This window comes from Doryrhamphus excisus, chromosome 19, assembly GCF_030265055.1.
Source record: "Doryrhamphus excisus isolate RoL2022-K1 chromosome 19, RoL_Dexc_1.0, whole genome shotgun sequence".
Classification (NCBI taxonomy): domain Eukaryota; kingdom Metazoa; phylum Chordata; class Actinopteri; order Syngnathiformes; family Syngnathidae; genus Doryrhamphus; species Doryrhamphus excisus.
Genome location: NC_080484.1, coordinates 6,006,994 through 6,030,110, shown reverse-complemented (window position 1 = coordinate 6,030,110; position 23,117 = coordinate 6,006,994). Strand labels below are relative to the sequence as shown.

The window sequence follows — 23,117 nt, the reverse complement described above, 5'->3', positions numbered from 1 at the left end:
TGCCATTGGAACAAAGTCCAATCATCTCTGGTACATATTCCATTCCTAACAATAGTGTTGGCAGCACTCATGCAGCCCTGGACTCAATCATGTTGCTACTGACTCATGTTGCCAAAAACCTGAAAACTACATTTCCCATGGTGCTTAGAGTGCAGCTCCATGAAGCAGTGACGTGGACGTTTTGAAGTGTTATCCAGCGATTTCTGTGAAGTTTGATAAAGTGTAGCATGACTACAGCTACTGGTGGACGACGCAGACTGCCAACCGCCCCCTTGTAGGAACCGTTGGGCCTTTTACAGTTCGTCATCCATACTGTCATTTGTCATATGTACCTCTATGACGTTGTACCCAATATTAATAATAATTCCCAACTTAATAGACTTGATGTTGTTAGGGGCGGCGTCCTTTTAATGACCTGAATGGAGAGAATGTGCATCTTACATATGTGCAGCTAATAGAGCATAATGTGAGGTAATTATGATTACGGGGGTCATACGGGGGCCCGCTCTGCCGCGCAGCAAATTAACTTCCCCGCTGCGTCTCTCTGACTGTGGAATCCGATTAGCTATCACTTCATCTTCATCGCTGCATCTTCTTCAGTGCTGCGACACGCTGGTGGCGTCGTCACGACAACAGAAGACGCCATCACCTTTGTATCGATTTGAAGCGTATGGATCATAAAGCCGTGACAGCATGACACAAACGTTCTTTTTCTGGGGATTATGAATTTATTCTCCGAATATTTTCTCTTTATTCTGCTAACATTGTATGTTTGTCCACTACCTCATTTCCACAAATTATAACTTTATTCACTGATTTGTTTGTTTCTCATATTACAACTTATTTGGAACAAATATTATGATATACCTTTATGCTACTAAAATGTCATTCATTTTTTTCATAATATTAAGATATCTATTCTTATTAAATTACGACCTCGTCGTCTAGAACTCCGCTGTGCCGCTAGGGCCAATAATAAAACGGCCATGTCCTGCAAATTTGGTAAATATGACATTATAGTATTAATTAATTAATTAATTATTATTATTACTTTTTTTTTAGTTTTTTTTTCACTGTTCATTTCACATTTTTATTTTTATTTTTATTTTTATTTTTATTTTTATTTTTATTTTTATTTTTATTTTTATTTTTATTTTTATTTTTATTTTTATTTTTATTTTTATTTTTATTTTTATTTTTATTTTTATTTTTATTTTTATTTTTATTTTTATTTTTATTTTTATTTTTATTTTTAGGACAATTTAAACTTCTTGTAATATTCAGACCTCATTATATAATATTTGGGCTTTATTCTTGTATTAAATATTTTTTTCTCCGGCATTAAGAGTTTATTCCTAAATATTTTGTTAGAATGTGACTTTTTATTTTGACTTTCTTTCTCTTGAAAAAAAACAGCTGTTTTTATGAATTTCTTTTATTTATTTATTTTTCCACTTTTCCAACAATTTTAACTTTCTTCTCATAAATGTTCTTAATTATGACTTTTTTCTATAACATTTTGACTTTAGCCTCATAATTTTGGTAATTTTGGTAATTATTTTTTTTCCCAAATATTCCAACTCTTTAATGTTTCAACTCTATGCTCCTAAAATGACATTTTCTTTACATATTACGAGCTTATTCTTGCGCAATTGCACCTTTTTTGTCATTATCATGCAATTTATTTCTTATATTTTTACTTTATTTCCATAAAATTACAGCTGTATTTTTCAATTTCTACAAACTTTTCTTGTAATTATGACTTTATTCCCATAATACTACTAAACTTTTTCCACCTTCTAATTTTCCAAAAATGGAAAAAATATTTTGTTCGTCATAACATTATGATTTAAAATAACAGATTTTTAACAAATATTTTAACTATATGAGATATTATGAGTTAATTCTCGCAAGAATGCCTTTTTTCTCCTAATATTTAGACTTCATTGTCATAATATTATAGCTTGTTATTCCATTTCTGCTTTTTATTGTTTATTGTAACCTGTAAATTTTCTTCAGGTAATTATGATGTTAGTAATATAATATTTAGACATTATTGTTGTAACATTGTATTAACATTATTTAAAAATATTACTTTGTGTTGTATAATAATAATATTCCAACTCAACATATATTTTTTCTTTAATATTTCAAGTGTATGATACTAAAATGAGATGATTTTCCTTCATAATACAAAGACTTTATTAAGTCTCATAAAATTGCAACATTTTCCTCATCAGATTATTTCTCTTCAAATTTTGACTTCATTGTTTATGTGCTGCGGGCTGCAAATGGCCCCAGGGCCGCACATTGGACCCAAATGAAAGCGTTCAGTAAATAAATGCAACTTGTATCCAATGTTTCCCCGTCAGAGGTCCTTCCGCTCCTTCAGCAATGACGACCGCCACGTCATGGCCAAGCACTCCACCATCTACCCCTCCTCCCACGACCTGGAGGCCGTCCAGACGCTGGTATCCAACGTGGAGTGCGCCCTCAAGCACGTCTCGGACTGGCTGGATCGGAGCGGCTCGGAGGGCCAAGCTTCGGGCGGCAGGGAGGAGGCGGAGGCGGAGGGGGAGGAGGAGGCTGGCGGTGAAGCCGAGGGCTCCGGCGATGGCTACAGGTGAGCCCACGAGACGGACGCACCTGGGAAGAGCGTACCATAAGATGAGAATGTGTCCTTCAGGGAGGTGAGCAGCGGCAGGGTGCTGTGCGGAGTGATGAGAATCGGCCTGGTGGCCAAAGGCCTCCTGATCAAAGGCGACATGGACCTGGAGCTGGTGTTGATGTGCAGAGACAAACCCACGCTCACCTTGCTGGACACGGTCTGCAGCAATCTGCCACAGCAGATCCAGGTGAGACAGAGACAGAGACAGAGACCTTGTGCACGTTCGTCACAGCGAGTGGAGCCATAAAATAGGGCCGGCCGTACAAAGGAGGTCAGACCTTTGGGAGGGACCCCATGCTGGGGCCATATGCTGCTTGGACTGCCATCACTTCATAACACAACCTAGCATTGCTAAATATACAGTTTTACTTATATATGTATAGTTATTACAAATATACAGTATATACATATGTCCATCTAACATCCATTAATAATGCATTGAATGTAAGCACGCCAGGCTTCACATCAACGTGTGTGCCTGGGAATCTGGAGAACTAACAAGGAACACTACTGCACTTTTTCAATCCTTTCTTTGGCATTTTGTTCCTGGACTACGGAAAACTCAAGTCAAATGTATCTACTGTAAATGTACTGTAAATCTACTGCAACTCTACTGTAAATGTACTGTAAATCTACTACAAATCTAATGCAAATATACTGTAAATGTACTGTAAATCTACTACAAATCTACTGCAAATCTACTGTAAATGTACTGTAAATCTACTACAAATCTGTAAATCTACAAATCTACTGTAAATCTACTACAAATCTACTACAAATCTGTAAATCTACTGCAAATCTACTGTAAATGCACTGCAAATCTACTGTAAATGTACTGTAAATGTACTGCAAATGTACTACAAATCTACTGCAAATCTACAAATCTACTGTAACTCTACTACAAATGTACTACAAATCTGTAAATCTACTGCAAATCTACTGCAAATCTACTGTAAATGTACTGTAAATCTACTACAAATCTACTACAAATCTGTAAATCTACAAATCTACTGTAATTCTACTACAAATCTACTACAAATCTGTAAATCTACTGCAAATCTACTGTAAATGTACTGCAAATCTACTGTAAATGTACTGCAAATGTACTACAAATCTACTGTAAATCTATTACAAATCTACTACAAATCTGTAAATCTACTGCAAATCTACTGTAAATGTACTGCAAATCTACTGTAAATGTACTGTAAATCTACTACAAGTCTACTACAAATCTGTAAATCTACTGCAAATCTACTGTAAATGCACTGCAAATCTACTGTAAATGTACTGTAAATGTACTGCAAATGTACTACAAATCTACTGCAAATCTACAAATCTACTGTAACTCTACTACAAATCTACTACAAATCTGTAAATCTACTACAAATGTACTACAAATCTGTAAATCTACTGCAAATCTACTGCAAATCTACTGCAAATCTACTGTAAATGTACTGTAAATCTTCTACAAATCTACTACAAATCTGTAAATCTACAAATCTACTGTAAATCTACTACAAATCTACTACAAATCTGTAAATCTACTGCAAATCTACTGTAAATGTACTGCAAATCTACTGTAAATGTACTGCAAATGTACTACAAATCTACTGCAAATCTACAAATCTACTGTAAATCTACTACAAATCTACTACAAATCTGTAAATCTACTGCAAATCTACTGTAAATGTACTGAAAATGTACTACAAATCTACTGCAAATCTACAAATCTACTGTAAATCTACTACAAATCTACTACAAATCTGTAAATCTACTGCAAATCTACTGTAAATGGACTGTAAATCTACTGCACAACTACTGTAAATGTACAGTAAATCTACCACAAATCTACTGAAAATGTACTGTAAATCTATTGTAAATCTACTGCAAATCTACAACTTTTCTTTGTTGACATCGGCAACTCTCGCCTTGACGCTCGCTGACGTACGAGCTAGCTTGTGTGGCTGAGAAAGACAGCTGTACTCGCTAGCGTAGCGCTAATCAGCTATTATAGCTACGTATATAGCTATATAGTTATCGTATGGATACGAGTTCCCATATGGATATTTATTTGGAGATATATATATATATATTTGGATGATGCGGCAGTGAAGACTGCTCTCTGTCACGTAAGGGCTGGACCACTCATACGCAAAAATCAGGGCTGTCAAATTATTCATTTTGAAAAATCAGATTAATCACAGTTTTCAAATTAATTAATCATGATTAATTGCCATGTCGCTCTCTGACTGAAATATGCCTGTTTGTACCGTATTGTATTGAAAGTAATTATAGGGCAGGATTATGTATATTTGTATGTATTAACAGCGAAAAATGAACTGAAGATTGAAATGAAGTTAAAGGATGGACAGCTCTAATTCTAATACGTTATTTTCTAGGTTTCAAAGTTATTACCAGTTTTTGGGTGAAAGCCAATTTCCCAGCTAAAAGTACATTTCTATATTGGTTACATTTTGTCATTTTGACATTTCGTCTTATGTTTGAAGCCGAGAGAGATTTATACGTGGATGCAAACAACAGGCGGCACCACACGACCCCTCCCGCATGTCAATCAGAGCTTTTCTTATCATCACTCACACAGTGACCCTGTGTTGTCCAGTTAGCAAAGCACCATAGGCGTGTTTATTGGGAGTGTGGAGGCTCCAGCTTTCCGTTTCTTCATCCTTGCTTTTCCTTCCAAGTGCTGTCAAGCGCTGACCCGGCTCTCTGACCGCCGCCCACGTCCTTACTCGTGTCTCTCTTTGACGTACGACAGAAGCTGACAGAGGAGAAATACGAGGTCACTAGCTCCGCCCCCGAGGCGGCCATCCTGGTTCGGACCACAACGCAGCCCCCGCTCTCTCTGAAGATCACCCTCACCTCGCCCGCCATGAGAGGTGACGAGGAGGAGGACGAGGAGGAGGAGTTGGAGGAAGAAGATGAGGAGCAGCAGCAGCAGGAGGAGGAGGAGGAGGAGGAAGGGGAAGAAGGCGGGGACGACGTGGCGTTAGATGGGGTGGAAGAGGAAGAGCGGGAGGAGCAGGAGGAGCAGGAGGAGCAGGAGGAGCAGGAGAAGAGGAACGGCCACGGTAGGAGCACAGATTGGAAATATGATGCATCTTAACTGACATGGGTTTAGCACCAGCAACCATCAGGGAGGAAGAATGAGGCGTGGGTGTCCACTCAAGGCCGCGTCACATAAAAACTAAAGTCATGATGTCATACAAGGATAGGATTAGCAATAAAGTTTTTTTCATGCTAATGCTAATGTCAATAGGAGTCGATTCATTCAATATAGTAGACATGGTGTGTGATCACATGACCTCCTGCCATGCAAGCATAACAACAAGCTAACTGCTGTTAATATTAAGACAGAAATAAATGGTCACCGTGCCGTTATTTATAAGTGTAAAAAGGAGTTGGCCACGGCAAATGATGAAAACAAAACACACTAATGGTAACATACAAGTGTAATAATAAGTTAGCCAACCAACCCATGTGGATATGCTGAGACATTTTATATATAAAAAAAAAAACCCAACAGGCTGCATCTTAGCTTTGTGATATTGGGACAAGCATAATCTATCATCATAATCAACTTTTTATCCTTATTTTGTACATTTTTGCTGTTTTTTTCACAAATATTCCAACTTTTTTGGTAATTTGTTTGTGTTAATACGTCTTTACGGTCATAATATTTTGACTTTATTATCATAATATAACTCCAACTGTATTATTATGTATTTTGTTAATTTTTAATTTTAATATTTTAATATTTTAATATTTTAATATTTTAATATTTTAATATTTTAATATTTTAATATTTTAATATTTTAATATTTTAATATTTTAATATTTTAATATTTTAATATTTTAATATTTTAATATTTTAATATTTTAATATTCATTTTCTACCGCTTTTTAAAAATATTTTAATATTTTAATATTTTTATATTGTAATATTTTAATATTCATTCATTCATGTTCTACAGCTTTTTAGAAATATATTTATATATTTATATATTTATATATTTATATATTTATATATTTATATATTTATATATTTATATATTTATATATTTATATATTTATATATTTATATTAATATTTTGTTGATATTAATACGGCTTTAATATTTCCACTTAATGCAATTTTTTCCCTTAATATTAGGAATTTAATAAAAATTGCAAAAAAAAAAAAGGGCCAAAAAAAACCAAAAATGCGGTGGCCACTTTGGGACCCCCCCCATTGCTCCATTGTCCGTGTGGTGCACTTGCATTGTGTGTTCCACAGGGGTTACTTTTGGTTGCACCGTGAGCAAGGGAAGCATTTTGTATTGATTACTCGTCGTCAGAGAATATTCCGAATTTACTGCATATAAAAGCCAAAGAAAAAGTGTTGAATGTGTGGTGCAGTTGCATTGTGTGTTCCACAGGGGTAACTTTTGGTTGCACCGTGAGCAAGGGAAGCGTTTTGTATTGATTACTTGCCGTCAGAGAATATTCCGAATTTACTGCATATAAAAGCCAAAGAAAAAGTGTTGAATGTGTGGTGCAGTTGCATTGTGTGTTCCACTTTTGGTTGCACCGTGAGCAAGGGAGGCGTTTTGTATTGATTACTCGCCGTCAGAGAATATTCCGAATTTACTGCATATAAAAGCCAAAGAAAAAGCCGAGTTTTCTCATGCTCACTGAAGTGAGCTGTTCAATTCCTGAATTGTGCATTCAATTTAAGAGGTTCAGCTGTACAGGCGTGCTCTTTCATGTTTGGTCACAAGTGGTGTGTGTGTGTGTGTGTGTGTGTGTTTGAAGAAGAAGAAGAAGAAGAAGAGCTGGCAGAGAATAAGAGATGGCTGCTGGGATAAAGGGTAGACCACAGTCATCCACACCTGAGAGGCCCCATGTGGGCCAAACCTTGAGATACAGCTTTATAGATTACACTCAAACACACACACACACACACACACACATAGCAGTGTGTTTGTCTGACGGTAGGGAAGAAAAGGCTGGACTGCGATAATGGCCAGACGAGTTCATCCAGATAATGCACTGGTGCTGTTTGTGTGTCGACGATAGCAGCTGACATTTGATCTTAAAGCCTCTTGAGGAAAGGTTTGGATGAGCAAAAATAAGAAATATTTACGCCGGGCATGTCTCCCGCCAAGAAAAGTCCACGCAAGCACACTCCTTCATCTCCATCTGCGTGTTTTGATTCACGCCCAGCCCAAGGCATGGCGTGCTGGGCGGCGTGAATCCAAACCATACAGAAGAACCATCCAAACGCAGTGCTCTCCTACCTGACGGCACCCCACCCCCCACCCCCACCCCCATCCCCCAGCTTGGATCCGTCCTGTCATATAGACGCTCCCTTCTCTGTTCAGTTCTCTGAGGGAAGATGTTGATGTTTCTATTTGCGACCTCAAGTCATTTCCAAGTCAAAACATCAACGCTTTTTGACTCCCACCTGGTGCAGACCGGACCAAAAAAACGTATTGACCCGAATGTAAGACGATGCTGAATATAAGATGAACTCACTTTTTTCAAAGTCTGTTTTTGGAGAGATCTAGTATATCAGTGAATCGACATCTCGTAGACATGAGAAAGACAACAGTATCTCTAGACCTCGAAAATAAGAACCTGCCTAATCCCATCATTTTCAAGGGAAGAAAATGGCGTCTTATATCAGTGATGGACGCATCAAAAGTAGTGGGTGTACCAACTAAGCTTGCCAATAAAAATGAGCAAATAGAGTGACCACGAGACTAGAATCTCTCACCTGGCTGTAAATCTTTAGACCTCGAAAATAACACAACTTGTCTTTTTCTGACATTTTCTATGGAAGACAATGCTGTCTTAAATCGGTGGCTGATGCACCCATATACTAGCTAAGCTTGTACATAGAAATAAGTAAATAGACGAGCAAGAGTGACTACTGAATTTCTCACTAGGCTGTAAATCTCTAGAGCTCGAAAATAACACCAGACTTTTTTCTATGTAACAAAAGAGTCAGTGATGGGTGCACCAAAAGTAGCGAGTGCACTAGTTAGGTTTGTCAATCAAAATGTGCAAATAGACGAGCAAGAGAGGCCAAAAAGACGACGGCATCTCTCACTTGGGTGTAAATCTCTCAACATCGAAAATAACACTTTTTTCAGAAGAAAAAAATTCCGTCTTAAATCAGTGGTTGATGCACCATAAGTAGTGCATGTACTAGCTCAGCTTGTCAATAAAAATGAGCAAATAGACGAGCAAGAGTGAACAAGAGATGGAATCTCTCACCTGGCTGTAAATCTTTAGACCTCGAAAATACACAACCTGTCCTTTTCAGACTTCTTTCTATGGAAGACAATGCTGTCTTAAATCAGATGCTCCAAAGGAGCGTGTATACTAGCTAGGTTTGTAAATAAAAATGAACAAATAGACGAGCAAGATTAACAAAGAGAGTACTGAATCTCTCACTCGTCTGTAAATCTCTAGAGCTCGAAAATAACACCACCTGTTTTTGTTAGGCTTTTTTCAAAACAAGATATTTCCATCTTAAATCAGTGGGGGATGCAAACCAAAAGTAGTGCGTGTACTAGCTGGGTTTGTAAATAAAAATGAGCAAATAGACGAGCAAGATTAACCAAGAGAGTACTGAATCTCTCACTCGTCTGTAAATCTCTAGAGCTCGAAAATAACAACACCTGTTTTTGTTGGGCTTTTTTCAAAACAAGAAATTCCCTTCTTAAATCAGTGGTGGATGCAAACCAAAAGTAGTGAGTGAGTGAGTGTGCGCGTACTAGTTGAGTTTGTGAATAAAAATGTGCAAATAGACGAGCAAGAGAGGCCAAAAAGACGACAGTATCTCTCAACATCGAAAATAACACTTTTTTCAGAAGAAGAAAATCCCTTCTTAAATCAATAGTGGATGCAAACCAAAAGTAGCGAGTGTATTAGTTGAGTTTGTGACGAAAAATGAGCAAGATTAACCAAGAGACTACTGAATCTCTCACTCGTCTGTAAATCTCTAGAGCTTGAAAATCACACCTATTTTTGTTTGGCTTTTTTCAAAACAAGAAATTCCCTTTTTAAATCAGTGGTTGATGCAAACCAAAAGTAGTGGGTGTATTAGTTGAGTTTGTGACTAAAAATGAGCAAGATTAACCAAGAGACTGCTGAATCTCTCACTTGTCTGTAAATCTCTAGAGCTCGAAAATAACACCACCTGTTTTTGTTGGGCTTTTTTTCAAAACAATAAATTCCCTTCTTAAATCAATGGTGGATGCAAACCAAAAGTAGTGAGCGTACTAGTTGAGTTTGTGATTAAAAATGTGCAAATAGACGAGCAAGAGTGACCAGGAGACTACTGAATCGCTCACTCTGCTGTAAAGTAAATCTCTAGAGCTCGAAAATAACACAACCTGTTTTTTTCAGACTTTTTTCTCTGTAACAAAATAGTCAGTGATGGGTGCACCAAATTAGTGAGTGTACTAGTTAAGTTTGTCAATCAAAATATGCAAATAGACTAGCAAGAGTACTGAATCTCTCACTGGTCTGTAAATCTCTAGAGCTCGAAAATAACACCACCTGTTTTTGTTAGGCTTTTTTCAAAACAATAAATGTCCTTCTTAAATCAATGGTGGATGCAAACCAAAAGTAGTGAGTGTATTAGTTGTGACTGTGATTAGTTTGTGACTAAAAATGAGCAAGATTAACCAAGAGACTACTGAATCTCTCACTCGTCTGTAAATCTCTGGAGCTCGAAAATAACAACACCTGTTTTTGTTAGGCTTTTTTTCAAACAATAATTTTTTTTCTTAAATCTATGGTGGATACAAACCAAAAGTAGTGATTGTATTAGTTGAGTTTGTGACTAAAAATGAGCACGATTAACCAAAAGACTACTGAATCTCTCACTCGTCTGTAAATCTCTAGAGCTCGAAAATAACACCACCTGTTTTTTTCAGACTTTTTTCCAAACAAAAAATTTCCCGGTCAGACGTTTTTTGTCAAGGGGAAGAATAGCGTCTTACAGTCGGGTCAGTACGGTCTACGTGTTTTTCAAAGAGCCAAAGGAGAGTTGATTCACCATGCTGTCAACAAGACACAGCCAATGTAAAAGTTGTCTTCCCTTGAGCCACTCTATTTTGAATGGAAAGTGGAAACTTAAATAGCGTGTGCATTTCTTTGCCGGAAGGGGGATCGCTGCGATCCGTTGTGGATGAAATGACTCGCTATTTAAACCAGCGGCTTCCATCATCGCCCACGTGTCAGCTCACGTCCAGCGACATAACGGCATGATGAAGCGGCGTGTATAAAAAAAGACGGAAAAAAAAACAAAGCTGTTATGTGCCGGCGCGTATGCGTGCACTCACACGGTCCATTTTCCCGCGTGTGTGTCTGCACGCATTCACGCTCCTCTGTATTGGGTTGTCATTGTTCTGTGGCAGTGCCGGCTGCTGCTGCTGCACACAGAGTGGAGGCTGATGAGGAGGAGGAGGAGGAGGAGGAAGAGGGAGAGGTGCTGGATAGACACAGATGTCTGTTGGCCCTGGCAGCGCTGCGACACGCCAAGTGGTTCCAGGTCGGCACCCACTCACTTCCTGTCTTCCTGCCCGATGCCGTTTGTAGCCTGATGATGTGCCGGTCTTAAAGTCATGCCCCCCCCTGCCGCCGCCGCCCCTCGGCACCACCTTCCCGCCTCCCAATAATTGAAGCATCAGCAGTAAGCCGGGACGCATCATGAGGCTACAAAGGCTGTGGTTTTTTCTTTTTTTTGCTGTTTTGTGAACCTGCCTGCTGTGTAGCGTTTGTGGACCCCCTCCCTCACTAACAGACCGCAACACACGCATGCACCTTCAAGGAACACTGCTAGCATTGCAAACCTTGACTGTGGACATTTGCGATCCCCAACACCAATACAACTTTCTCCCGTGCTCGATTCTTCTCTTTTCAGGCTCGAGTGAACGGACTCAAGTCCTGCGTGATCGTTCTCAGGATACTCCGAGACATGTGCAATAGACAACCCACCTGGGAGCCCCTTAACGGATGGGTGGGTTCCCCACGTTATTCCACTCACCCTGACATTCATTTATTAAGCACGACTTCTTTACACACACTTAAAGGGGGCCTATTAGGCTCATTTTCCACCCTTTGTCTTGAGTTGACTCCTGTAGAGCAGCTAAATACAATAACTCTCACAGAAAGCTTTCTAGATCTTCCACAATCTGCACCTATTCCAGGTGGATTTCTTTGGATTCCCATAACGCTGTTTTAATTTATTCCACCCACAACCCGCCTCTGGGCACACCCACTTCGCTGTGATTGGTCTTAGCGCTTGTACCCGGGCACGCCCATATAAGGAAGTCACAGCGAGTCGGTGTTACAAAGAACTGGTTTAACAGGAGAATCGAACCTTCTAACTCCATTTATGGGTCCGAAAAGTGGATAATAGGATAAAAGGATAATAGGTCCCCTCTAACAGTGGGGTGTCCACAGGTTCCTTTGATATTTACTCGATAAAGGAGTAACAACTTCACTCTTTGCTCTTTTTTTAACCATTTTTTTCTTATTAAATTATTCTCATAAAAAACTTGTTTTTAATATAATATTACGACTTTATTAGGATAATTTTTTTGGCTATATTTGTATAATTTCAACATTTTCCCTAACCTTAAAACAACTTAAAAAACTTAACTTAAAAAAATAAAATAAATAAGTTTTGTCTTGAATATTTCATCCATATTCCTATTATTCATATTCCTATTCATCCATATTCCTATCCATCCATGTTCCTATTCCTCCATATTCCTATCCGTCCATATTACTATCCATCCATATTCCTATTATTCTGTTCCATATTCCTATCAATCCATATTCCTATTCCTCCGTATTCCTATCCATCCATATTCATATTCTTCTGTTCCATATTTCTATCCATCCATATTCCTATCCATCATATTCCTATTCTTCTGCTCCATATTTCTATCCATTCATATTCCTATCCATCCATATTCCTGTCATCCATATTACTATCTATCCATATTCCTATCCATTCATATTCCTATTCATCCATATTCCTATTCTTCTGATCCATATTCCTATCCATCCATATTCCTATTCTTCTGTTCCATATTCCTATTCATCCATATTTCTATCCATCCATATTCCTATCCATCATATTCCTATTCTTCTGATCCATATTTCTATCAATTCATATTCCTATCCATCCATATTCCTATCCATTCATATTCCTATTCATCCATATTCCTATTCTTCTGATCCATATTTCTATCCATCCATATTCCTATCCATCATATTCCTATTCTTCTGATCCATATTTCTATCAATTCATATTCCTATCCATCCATATTCCTATCCATTCATATTCCTATTCATCCATATTCCTCTTCTTCTGATCCATATTCCTATCCATCCATATTCCTATTCCTCCGTATTCCTATCCATCCATATTCCTATTCTTCTGTTCCATATTCCTATTCATCCATATTCCTATTCTTCTGTTCCATATTCCTATCCATCCATATTCTTATTCATCCATATTTCTATCCATCCATATTCCTATCCATCATATTCCTATTCTTCTGATCCATATTTCTATCAATTCATATTCCTATCCATCCATATTCCTATCATCCATATTCCTATCCATCCATATTCCTATCCATTCATATTCCTATTCAAGCATATTCCAATTCTTCTGATCCTTATTTCTATCCATCCATATTCCTATCCATCATATTCCTATTCTTCTGATCCATATTTCTATCAATTCATATTCCTATCCATCCATATTCCTATTCATCCATATTCCTATTCTTCTGATCCATATTCCTATCCATCCATATTCCTATTCTTCTGATCCATATTCCTATTCCATCCATATTCCTCTTCTTCTGTTTGCAGCCCTTGGAGCTGATCTGCGAGAAGGCCATCGCCACCTGCAACAGGCCCCTCGGGGCCGGGGAAGCCCTGCGTCGGGTCATGGAGTGTCTGGCTTCGGGCATCTTGCTACCAGGTCAGAAGCTTTTCCAGCTAAATTAAAAAAATTAAAAAACAGCCATAGCTGACGTCATGCTCGTCATGTCTTTCCACCAGGTGGTCCAGGTTTACACGACCCGTGTGAGAAAGAACCCACAAACACATTAGCCGCCATGATGGATGAGCAGGCTGAGGCCATTACCTACAGCGCACAGGTACGCCGTGTACACACAGGATGTACCGCGTTAGCATGACGCCGTGTCTCAAGTCTGTGCATGCTAATGGAATCCATCTTTGACACCGCGAGTATAGCACCCGTGTGCTCGTCTTGTCCCTGCGCTTGCGGTGTCATGTCCTTCTTGACGAGGCGCCCGGCTTACCCAATGCCACCCTCCGCCCCTTTTCCCTTGAAGGCAGGCGGGACGAGGGCGGAATGTCGATGGGGATAATCGTATTGGAGCAGATCCGAGCGTAGATAGGAGAGAGAGAGACAGAGAGGAAGCTGTTGTGTCAATGAGTCTGAGCTAGCAGCCTCATGAATATCCGAGGCGCTAATGGATTCACATTAGCGGCACGGACACCGCAGGCCACGGCGCGTCCGCCTCATCGTTTGCGGAGGTCGAGGATGAGCACGGTAGATGGATGGCGACGTATTAACACCAGCTGATTAGACGTTTAGTGATTAGCCGGCGAAAAGCAAGTCACTTTTTTCCCATTTTAGCGTGAGATCCGTGCTTTTCATGTGTCTTCTGTGTTGGACAGCACGCTCTCAGGCTCATGGCCTTCGGACAGATCAGCAAAGTGTTGGAGATGGAGCCTCTCCCTTCAAACAAACCCTTGCACAAATACCCCTGGTGTGATAAAGAAGGTATGTGTGTGTGTGAATGCGTCTTCGGATCCTCACATCCAAGCTGCAACATTCCAAGGTCGTACTGAAAGCTTCCCCTGTGGGATCTCAAACATGACCTGACCTTTCTGACATATCTCCGTACGTTCAACCATCAACCGTCGTTATCCACGCTCTGCTCTCTGCTCTGCCAGGCTTGGGTCTGAAGAGGCCATACGAGGATGGGATGATGGATGACAAAGACCTCATCAAGAAGATGAAGAGGAATCTAAGAAAAGGTGCGCAAGGGAAAGGACAAGCTAGCTCATGGCCTCTAGCCGACCGTGGCCGAGAAATGACCGGTGGTTGCTTTTATAAGGATGCTAAATAGATAATTAATTTTTGGGGGCTAAATGGAAGGTGTCCAAACTCCCAGCGAGGGCTGCTTCCTGACAGATGAACGTACACGAGGGCGTTGGTAAAGCAGCCCGTGCTAACGAGACCAACAGTCCGTACGCCAAGGACACACAGCCTGCATTTTGGTCACACAAAGCCTTTTATTCTTAGTATTAACGCTTATTATTGTTAGTCACTTTTTCTTCGTGTTTTTCTATTTTTGCTGTGGTTGCTTTTCCCTTTTACCAATATTTCAACTATTTTTTCCTATTCTCTATTTTTGTAATATTCCATTTTTTTCACAAGTTAATTTTTCCAAACTAATATTACAACTTTAAAATGTGTATAATATTTAAACTTTATCCTTACGTTTTGTTTTGTTTTGTTTTGTTTTGTTTTGTTTTGTTTTGTTTTGTTTTGTTTTGTTTTGTTTTGTTTTGTTTTGTTTTGTTTTGTTTTATTTTATTTTATTTTATATTCCATTCATTACAACTTTAAAATGTGTATAATATTTCAACTTTATGCTTACATTTTGTTTTGTTTTGTTTTGTTTTATATTCCATTTTTACAACTTTAAAATGTGTATAATATTTCAACTTTATGCTTACATTTTATTTTATTTTATTTTATTTTATTTTATTTTATTTTATTTTATTTTATTTTATTTTATTTTATTTTATTTTATTTTATTTTATTTTATTTTATTTTACATTACATTACATTACATTACATTACTACCATAGGACAGGGGTGGGCAAATGTTTTGACTTGCGGGCCGCATTGCTTTAAGAAAATTGAACATATATTTTAGACATAACAGTCCGCCTGTAGTATTGCATCTGTAAAAGTGTGTGTGTGTGTGTGTCGTGTCCCTTTTTTTCTGGAGTACTTTAGGAGACCACATCAAATAACCAAACTGATAACCGATACTTAAACCATGAAAAGGTTGCCTCAAGCCATGATGCCAGGTTGGAGATTATGTTTAAATTAAATACTTTGGAAAGAACGGGCGGACCGTATTTAAACACTTGGCGGGCCAGATGTGGCCCCTGGGCCGTAGTTTGCCCACCCTTGCCGTAAGGCTTTATGCCCGTAAAACAACTTTTTCTTTCTTCATTCATTCATTCACAAGGATCGCAGGGGTGCTGGAGCCTATCCTAACTGTTTTGGGGGCGAGAGGCGGGGTCCACCCTGGACTGGTGGCCAGCCAATCACAGGGCACATATAGACAAACAACCATTCACACTCACATTCATACCTATGGATAATTTGGAGTAGCTAATGAAGCTAGCATGTTTTTGGGATGGGTGAGGCGTTCAGGTTTTGCTCCATGGGACGCTAATGAGCATCTGGCAACATCTTTTATTTACGTTTTTACTTGAAAGCAACACAATCAGGCTGATTTGTTATTTATGTCCGACTGGCTTGACTGGTCTCCCTTTTCTTTGTACCCTGCGTCCACCCCTTGCATGCTGATCAATGGTATCGATTACCAGCGTTTTACCAGGCCGCCCTTACAACCCCCATCTCCGTCTTCCCTCAAGGAGAAGATGAACCAGCATTTTATTTTTAGGCGTCTGTATTGATCATGGAAAACCTCCCTGGTGATGATGATGATAATGATGATGATTATGGAGTAAAGGGGTCTCATCTTCTCAGTTCTAGACAGCAAAGCCATAGACTCCAACCAGCCAATGAACGCCCTCATGCGCTTGAACCAGATCCGTCCAGGTCTGCAATATCGCCTCCTGTCCCAGTCGGGCCCGGTCCACGCTCCCGTATTCACCATGTCCGTGGACCTGGACGGGACCGTCTATGAAGCATCGGGGTCCTCCAAGAAGACAGCCAAGCTCCACGTGGCTGTTAAGGTAAGAACGTGCGCGTGTGGGGGTGCCATCCATGTCATTCCGAAAGGGGCGGGGGTGAGCAAACACGGAGTGAGGATAATCCGCTAGCTCCTCATTCCCATAAAAGGCTCCTTCTCCGTCTTCGCCGTTTCTATTCTTCCTTTTTCTCCTTCCTGATCCGTCCATCAGCCATCATCTATCATCTTATTGTTGAGTTGTTCCTCCTCTGCACCCCCGCAGGTCCTCCAAGCTATGGGTTACCCCACCGGGTTCGACTCCGACCTGGACCCCATGAGCTCGGACGAGAAGTCGGACGGCGAGGGCAAAAGCGAGACGTCCTCGCACACCAGCAATAACGCCACACACTCCTCAGACAGCTCCAACACGCTGGAGGTGAACGCCCAGAACCAGAAGTTCTCTGGAACCCACGTCATCTTTTGATGGCTTCTCTTGTTACCTTGAAGAACACGAGGTCACAATTGCACACGCAAAGTACTTTTATTATTAAAATACTCGGAAAGTACTTCCTTTTCAACACCCATCTTTGGGACAAATACTGGTTACTACAATACATAGAAATACATAGAAATAGAAATCATAAATAACTCAATCAGCCCCCAAATTGGAGCACATCTTTTTCAATGTTTCTCATGCAAATTGTCAGTAAGGCATATTTCACATTTTATTCATTTTTTTTTTATTTAATTTAATTTAATTTAATTTAATTTAATTTAATTTAATTTAATTTAATTTAATTTAATTTAATTTAATTTAATTTGTCAGTTTTAAGGTTTCTTTTTTTTCCTTGAAAGAAAAGAGATTAAAAATATTCTTCTCATAATTGGGTGAATATTGATAATAATTGAAAATATCGCATATTGGATTTTTAATTTAAACCGGATGTTGAAATTGCAGACTCAAGGATGCACCCCAAACCCCAAATGGAAGACCATGCCTCTTTTTTTTTTTTTTTTCAAGCTAATTTTGTTTGTTTGTTGTAGAAAGTGTCAGTAAGACTTATTTCAATTTTTTTTATTATTTATTCAAAATGAAAACTGGGGAATTTCTAATGAATAGTTCCAGTATTGTAATAAAATAATATTTACTGTAATATAAAGATAAAATTCTATGTATTTTAATGTGTTTTAAAAGAGAAATTACATTATTATTGAGTTAGCAGTTTGGATTAAATGTTTTATGACTTGCCATATTTTAGGTATTTTCATTTGTACATTTCATGAAGGAAAGGTACATTGAGGCAAATCTTGAATAATAATCCTTTCTGGATGTTCCTAAATAGGCTTTTTACATAAACATAAACAACTCATAAACATTCATTTAATTTAAAACCGGTATCATGAATAAACAATAAATAATGTTATTTTGAGCTGACACAAATAAACTAAAACATGTTAGTGTGAGAGGTCTCACTCGCTCACATTTTGGATTTGCTGAACGTTTGTGGGCGGGTTTAATAGCTAATATGCTAAAAATACAGAAAAATTATAATGTAAAAATATACTTGCTGACTGTATTGTTTAAACTAATGGCCCATAGTTCCCAAATTGATATCCTTTTACATCAAATTTGATATAATTATCGTTGTAGTTGCACATTGAATTGTTTACTACAAATAGATTTCCCTACTTATTATAAACTTGTGATTAAATGCAGTTAATTGTGAGTTAACTATGGCCAAAAATGTGATGAATCATAATGAAATATTTCAATAGATTGACAGCCCTAATTTGCAGACACCAGTAGTACTTTTGGTGCAGGAGGAACTTTGGTTGTGTGCGGGGCTCCGGCGGGGTACAAATGAGGCGTGTGGCCCTCTGCAGCCAGTTCTGACTCCATGTTGGGTCAGTCTCGTCACGGCTGTCCAGTGAGCTTAAACATTTACACTGCATGAACGTGATCGGTATCGGTCGATTTTGCTCATGGATTATCGGTATTGGCAGCATAAAACCCTGATGGGAAAATCCCTACTTTGTTTTGTGTTTGGATATTTTCAGGTGAATTCGCTGTACCTAGAATTAATTTTTACTAAAAATGCCCAAAAATGACATTCATTCATTCATTAATTTTCCACCGCTTTTCCTCACGAGGGTCGCGGGGGTGCTGGAGCCTATCCCAGCTGTCTTTGGGCGAGAGGCGGGGTACACCCTGGACTGGTGGCCAGCCAATCACAGGGCACATATAGACAAACCCAAAAATGACATCTTGTCAATAAAAGAAGAAATATAAATAGAATATATCTCAGACTAGTTTTCAACTAAAATGATATTCTACCTTCTCCGTTTCCAGGTGCGAACTCAGGGTCCCATACTGACGGCGAGCGGGAAGAACCCGGTCATGGAGCTGAACGAGAAGCGACGAGGCCTCAAGTATGAGCTCATCTCGGAAAGCGGCGGCAGCCACGATAAGCGCTTCGTCATGGAGGTAGAAGCAATACACAATCTAATAAGTAATACACAATATTTCCTTGTCTTTTATTGCGGAGGCTCGTTTGTACTTCCAGTGCCATGTGAATCTACACACACACACACGCACACACACAAAGTGCTCCGTGGTGCGGCCAATCAGTCAAGTTAGTTCATGGAGCTCAGCCCGCGAGGCGTGCTGTTATCCGACGTGCCTCGCCGCTCCATCGCTCCGCTGAGTGATTAGCGAGCCCGTTTGACAGCAGGCAGCGCTAACAAAGTCGGCCTGTTCAAGCACACTGCTGCCTGGCCGCCGAACACACGCTTTTATCCCACCGCCATTGTTGGCTGATAATTACTTTTGACAGGTAAAAAATGACACCGCTAATTATCTTATTATGTGTGTGTGTGTGTGCGTGTACCAGGTGGAAGTGGACGGGCAGAAGTTTCGGGGGGCCGGCCCCAACAAAAAGGTAGCAAAGGCCAGCGCCGCCCTGGCCGCCCTGGAAAAACTCTTCTCGGGTCCCAATGCCGCCGCCAACAAGAAGAAGAAGCTGCTGCCTCAGGTCAGGACGACCTTTTTCCTCTCTGCTGTCCAAACAAAGCAATGAGTTGCTGAGATGGCGGCCATGTTTTTCAATCAATCTTGCTTAAATTTGGCAAACATGAACTTGTCGGTTCCCTAAAGGTGTGTACCAGATTTGGCGGTGATTTGACTAAACACCCCCAAGTTAGAATGGGTGTTTAATACAGCTGTGTGAGAAATTACAAGTCCAACTAATGGGGATGAATAACAGCGGAACATGTGGTGTGTTCAGGTGCCAAAAATAGCACAGGCAGGGCAGTAGTGGCTTTATTTAAATAAAAAAAATGTAAGCTTTTTTTTCATTTTATTCAAACTTTTTAATTTTTTTATTTCTTTGTATTTATTTATTTTTGTAATTGTTTTTTTCATTATTATTTTTTATTTTTTTCAATTTTTTTTATTTTAGCATTTTTATCTTTGACTTTGATTTTTTTCTATTTTTAATTTCTTACTTTTTTCATTTATTTTTTTTCAATGGTTTCTTTTTAAAAATGTTTTCATTCTTTTTTTCTTTCATTTTGATTTGACTAAACACCCCAAGTTAGAATGGGTGTTTAGTACAGCTGTGTGAGAAATTACAAGTCCAACTAATGGGGATGAATAACAGCGCAACATGTGGTGTGTTCAGGGGCAAAAATAGCACAGGCAGGGCAGTAAAGCTTTTGTTTTAAAAAAAAAAAGTGTAAGCTTTTTTTTATTTTATTCATACTTTTTAATTTTTTTAATTTTTTTTAAAAAATTTCAATTAAAAAAAAATATTTTAGTATTTTTATCTTTGACTTTGATTTTTTTCTATTTTTAATTTCTTGCTTTTTTCATTTATTTTTTTTAATGGTTTATTTTAAAAATTTTTCATTCTTTTTTTCTTTCATTTTTTCCAATTTTTTCTTTCATTTTTAAATTTTTTTCTTTCATTTTGTCCTGTTTGGGGTCCATGCGGGGGCCACTGTGGCGTCCCGTGAGGCATGGATGGCTGTGTTTGTGTCCAAGCAGATCGATGCGTGCCACTTACCTCCTTCGCCAAGTTAGCCGCTCCATGGCGGAGCGACATGCGGCGGTGACGCCAAACATCTGCGGTGATGTCTGAGCGATCTCGGGGCATTCGATCGATCGCACGTATGAGTGGTCATGTGACAGAAGGCAGACACCACGTGCTGGTGTTGTTTTGGGGCGCCGCCCATGTGTTGTAGTGAAAACGTGATGATGGATTCTATTCACAGTTTTAGCATCATTACACAAACTGGCAATGGACATTGAGTTGCTTGATGGCGGCCATGTTTCTCAACCAATCTCACTCAAACTTGGAACACATGAGCTTGTTGGTTCTCTGAAGATGCGTACCAAATTTGGTGGTGATTTGTTGAAACACCCCCACGTTACAGTGGGAGGAATTCCAAGTCCAGTTAATGGGGTTGAATAACAGCGCCACCATGTGGTGTGAAAGAAACTAGCATTAGTGGTGCACGTTTTTACACATGTCCATCCTGTTGAGGAGTAGAACTTTGTTGTGTCACGGTATTCACTCTCTTTATTCTCCAAGCTAAAGCTCTGCCGTATGTTTCCTCAGACCAAAGGAGCGTTGGCGGCGGCGGCGGCAGCCTCAGCGGTGGCCGCCCAGGTCGCTAGAGGAAGGGGAAGAGCCGCGTTGGCACGGGGAGCCTTCGTCAGTGCCGCCGCGCCGGGATACGTGACGACAGGTAGGAGGAAGTGCGACACGTTTGTCGTTGATGATGGCAAATATAAGATCATTGCATGACTAGGATGTGTGAGTGACAGGAAGAAAAGCTCTAAGAAGGAGACATTGTTTTTTTACTATAGTTTACGATACTATTGACATAGTTTTTTTTACAATAGTTTACTAATATACTTAACTAGTACTTAATTAGTTTACTAATATACTTACATATACTTATATATATACTTATATACTAATATACTGATATACTTAATATTATATATTATACTTAATATTTACTAATATACTATTTGAGAAGGCGTGGTAAAACTGCCTCTTTGTGATGTCACAGAGGGGTGGGTTACCTTATATGGACGTGCGGTGTAGGCCAGATAAACGCTCTGCAATATCAATATAATAAATATCATATATCAATAAAATAAACATCAACAGTAATAATAGTAATAATAATAACGATAATGATAATAATAATGATAATAATGATAATAATAATTTAAAAAAATTATTTAATTTTGAAATTAAATTGAATGAAGGTAAAAAAAAACGGGAATTTTAGATAAATTATTAATTATTAATCTTTTTTAATAATCCACTAATCATAATTTGATATTCTTTAGAATTCTTGAGCAAATCTAATAATTGAATTTTTCGATTGTAAATATATAAAAAATATATAATATTAAAAAATATATATAATATATATTAATAAGATATAATATAATAAAAAAATATAAAATAAAATATAATATAATATTTTATAAATAAGATAACACAGTTAAAATGAGTATTTTTTTTTTAAGTAGATCTCTTTTTTAGAACGATAGATCTCAGATGTTGAAATTTGGAGCGGGTCTGTGTGTCTGCATGCGTGTGTGTGAGTGACCGGAAGACAAGCTCCGTGGAGAAGGCCACCACCTTCATGGTTTGCATGATTAACTCTCCAGGCCCGGGGTGTTTCTGGGGAGTTGTTATATCGGAGGTGGTATTTTTTCCGCCGTCATGTGGTTTGTGAGTTTTCCCATGTGACCTTTTGACCTCCTCTCCAGCAGGTTTCGGGACGCCGTATGGCTACAGCCCTGCCGCTGCTGCTGCCGCCGCCGCTGCGGCTGCTGCTCCCGCTTACGGTATGTTGCATCTGCTTGTTTCCCTGCTTTTCACTGCACTTCCTGTCTGTCTGTCCATCCGCCTGGCCCACGCCCTCCTCACTCACATCTACCGCCATCATCTTGATGCCTCACGAAGTTGCTTTTATTCTCCTGGCTTTTCACCACATCTTTATCCTTCCTTCATGTTTTTCTGATTGATCCGTCCATCGGTTGATAGATTGATCGGTTGCTGGTGTGTGCTTCAAGCAAAGTGTCCTGAGTGTCCACTCCGTTAGGCTTCCATTCATCCCAGGAAGGACAGTTAGGGACAAAAAGGCAGATGTGCTGCTGAATTGAGTGCAGTGCTCGGCTGCCGCCAGCGAAGGCGCTGTTGCTGACATTGATTCTTATTTCTGGCTACAAGTACAGTGGATTCCTGCACATTGATTTTGATTTTTGGTGGTAAATACATTTTTATTGTTGAGATGTGGAACGTTGTCCGGCAGCCGTTGAACGCACCATGGTTGCGTGCTGGTGCGAAAGTGAGCTCCGACCACAAACGCCTCCACTATTCCAACGTTGAAGAACATTCGTTTTATCCTTTATGT

At 39.0% G+C, this 23,117-nt stretch overlaps 1 protein-coding gene across 7 annotated transcripts in view; it reads left to right on the top strand.

The window, feature by feature from the left end:
• Positions 1-23,117, top strand: part of strbp (spermatid perinuclear RNA binding protein) — a 101,245-nt gene that overhangs the window by 69,426 nt on the left and 8,702 nt on the right. For 2 of the 7 annotated variants that reach the window (XM_058057901.1, XM_058057905.1), the window contains exons 1-15: positions 2,358-2,623; positions 2,687-2,855; positions 5,445-5,757; positions 11,100-11,233; positions 11,606-11,701; positions 13,576-13,687; positions 13,768-13,865; positions 14,413-14,518; positions 14,692-14,775; positions 16,532-16,740; positions 16,960-17,112; positions 19,027-19,161; positions 19,568-19,708; positions 21,296-21,425; positions 22,474-22,548. In XM_058057901.1, coding sequence (XP_057913884.1) covers positions 2,358-2,623; positions 2,687-2,855; positions 5,445-5,757; positions 11,100-11,233; positions 11,606-11,701; positions 13,576-13,687; positions 13,768-13,865; positions 14,413-14,518; positions 14,692-14,775; positions 16,532-16,740; positions 16,960-17,112; positions 19,027-19,161; positions 19,568-19,708; positions 21,296-21,425; positions 22,474-22,548 — 2,221 coding nt within the window. Of the gene's footprint in view, positions 1-2,357; positions 2,624-2,686; positions 2,856-5,444; positions 5,758-11,099; positions 11,234-11,605; positions 11,702-13,575; positions 13,688-13,767; positions 13,866-14,412; positions 14,519-14,691; positions 14,776-16,531; positions 16,741-16,959; positions 17,113-19,026; positions 19,162-19,567; positions 19,709-21,295; positions 21,426-22,470; positions 22,549-23,117 lie in introns of those variants that run through there. The other 5 variants (XM_058057900.1, XM_058057904.1, XM_058057903.1 and 2 more) reach the window with 4 other exon arrangements.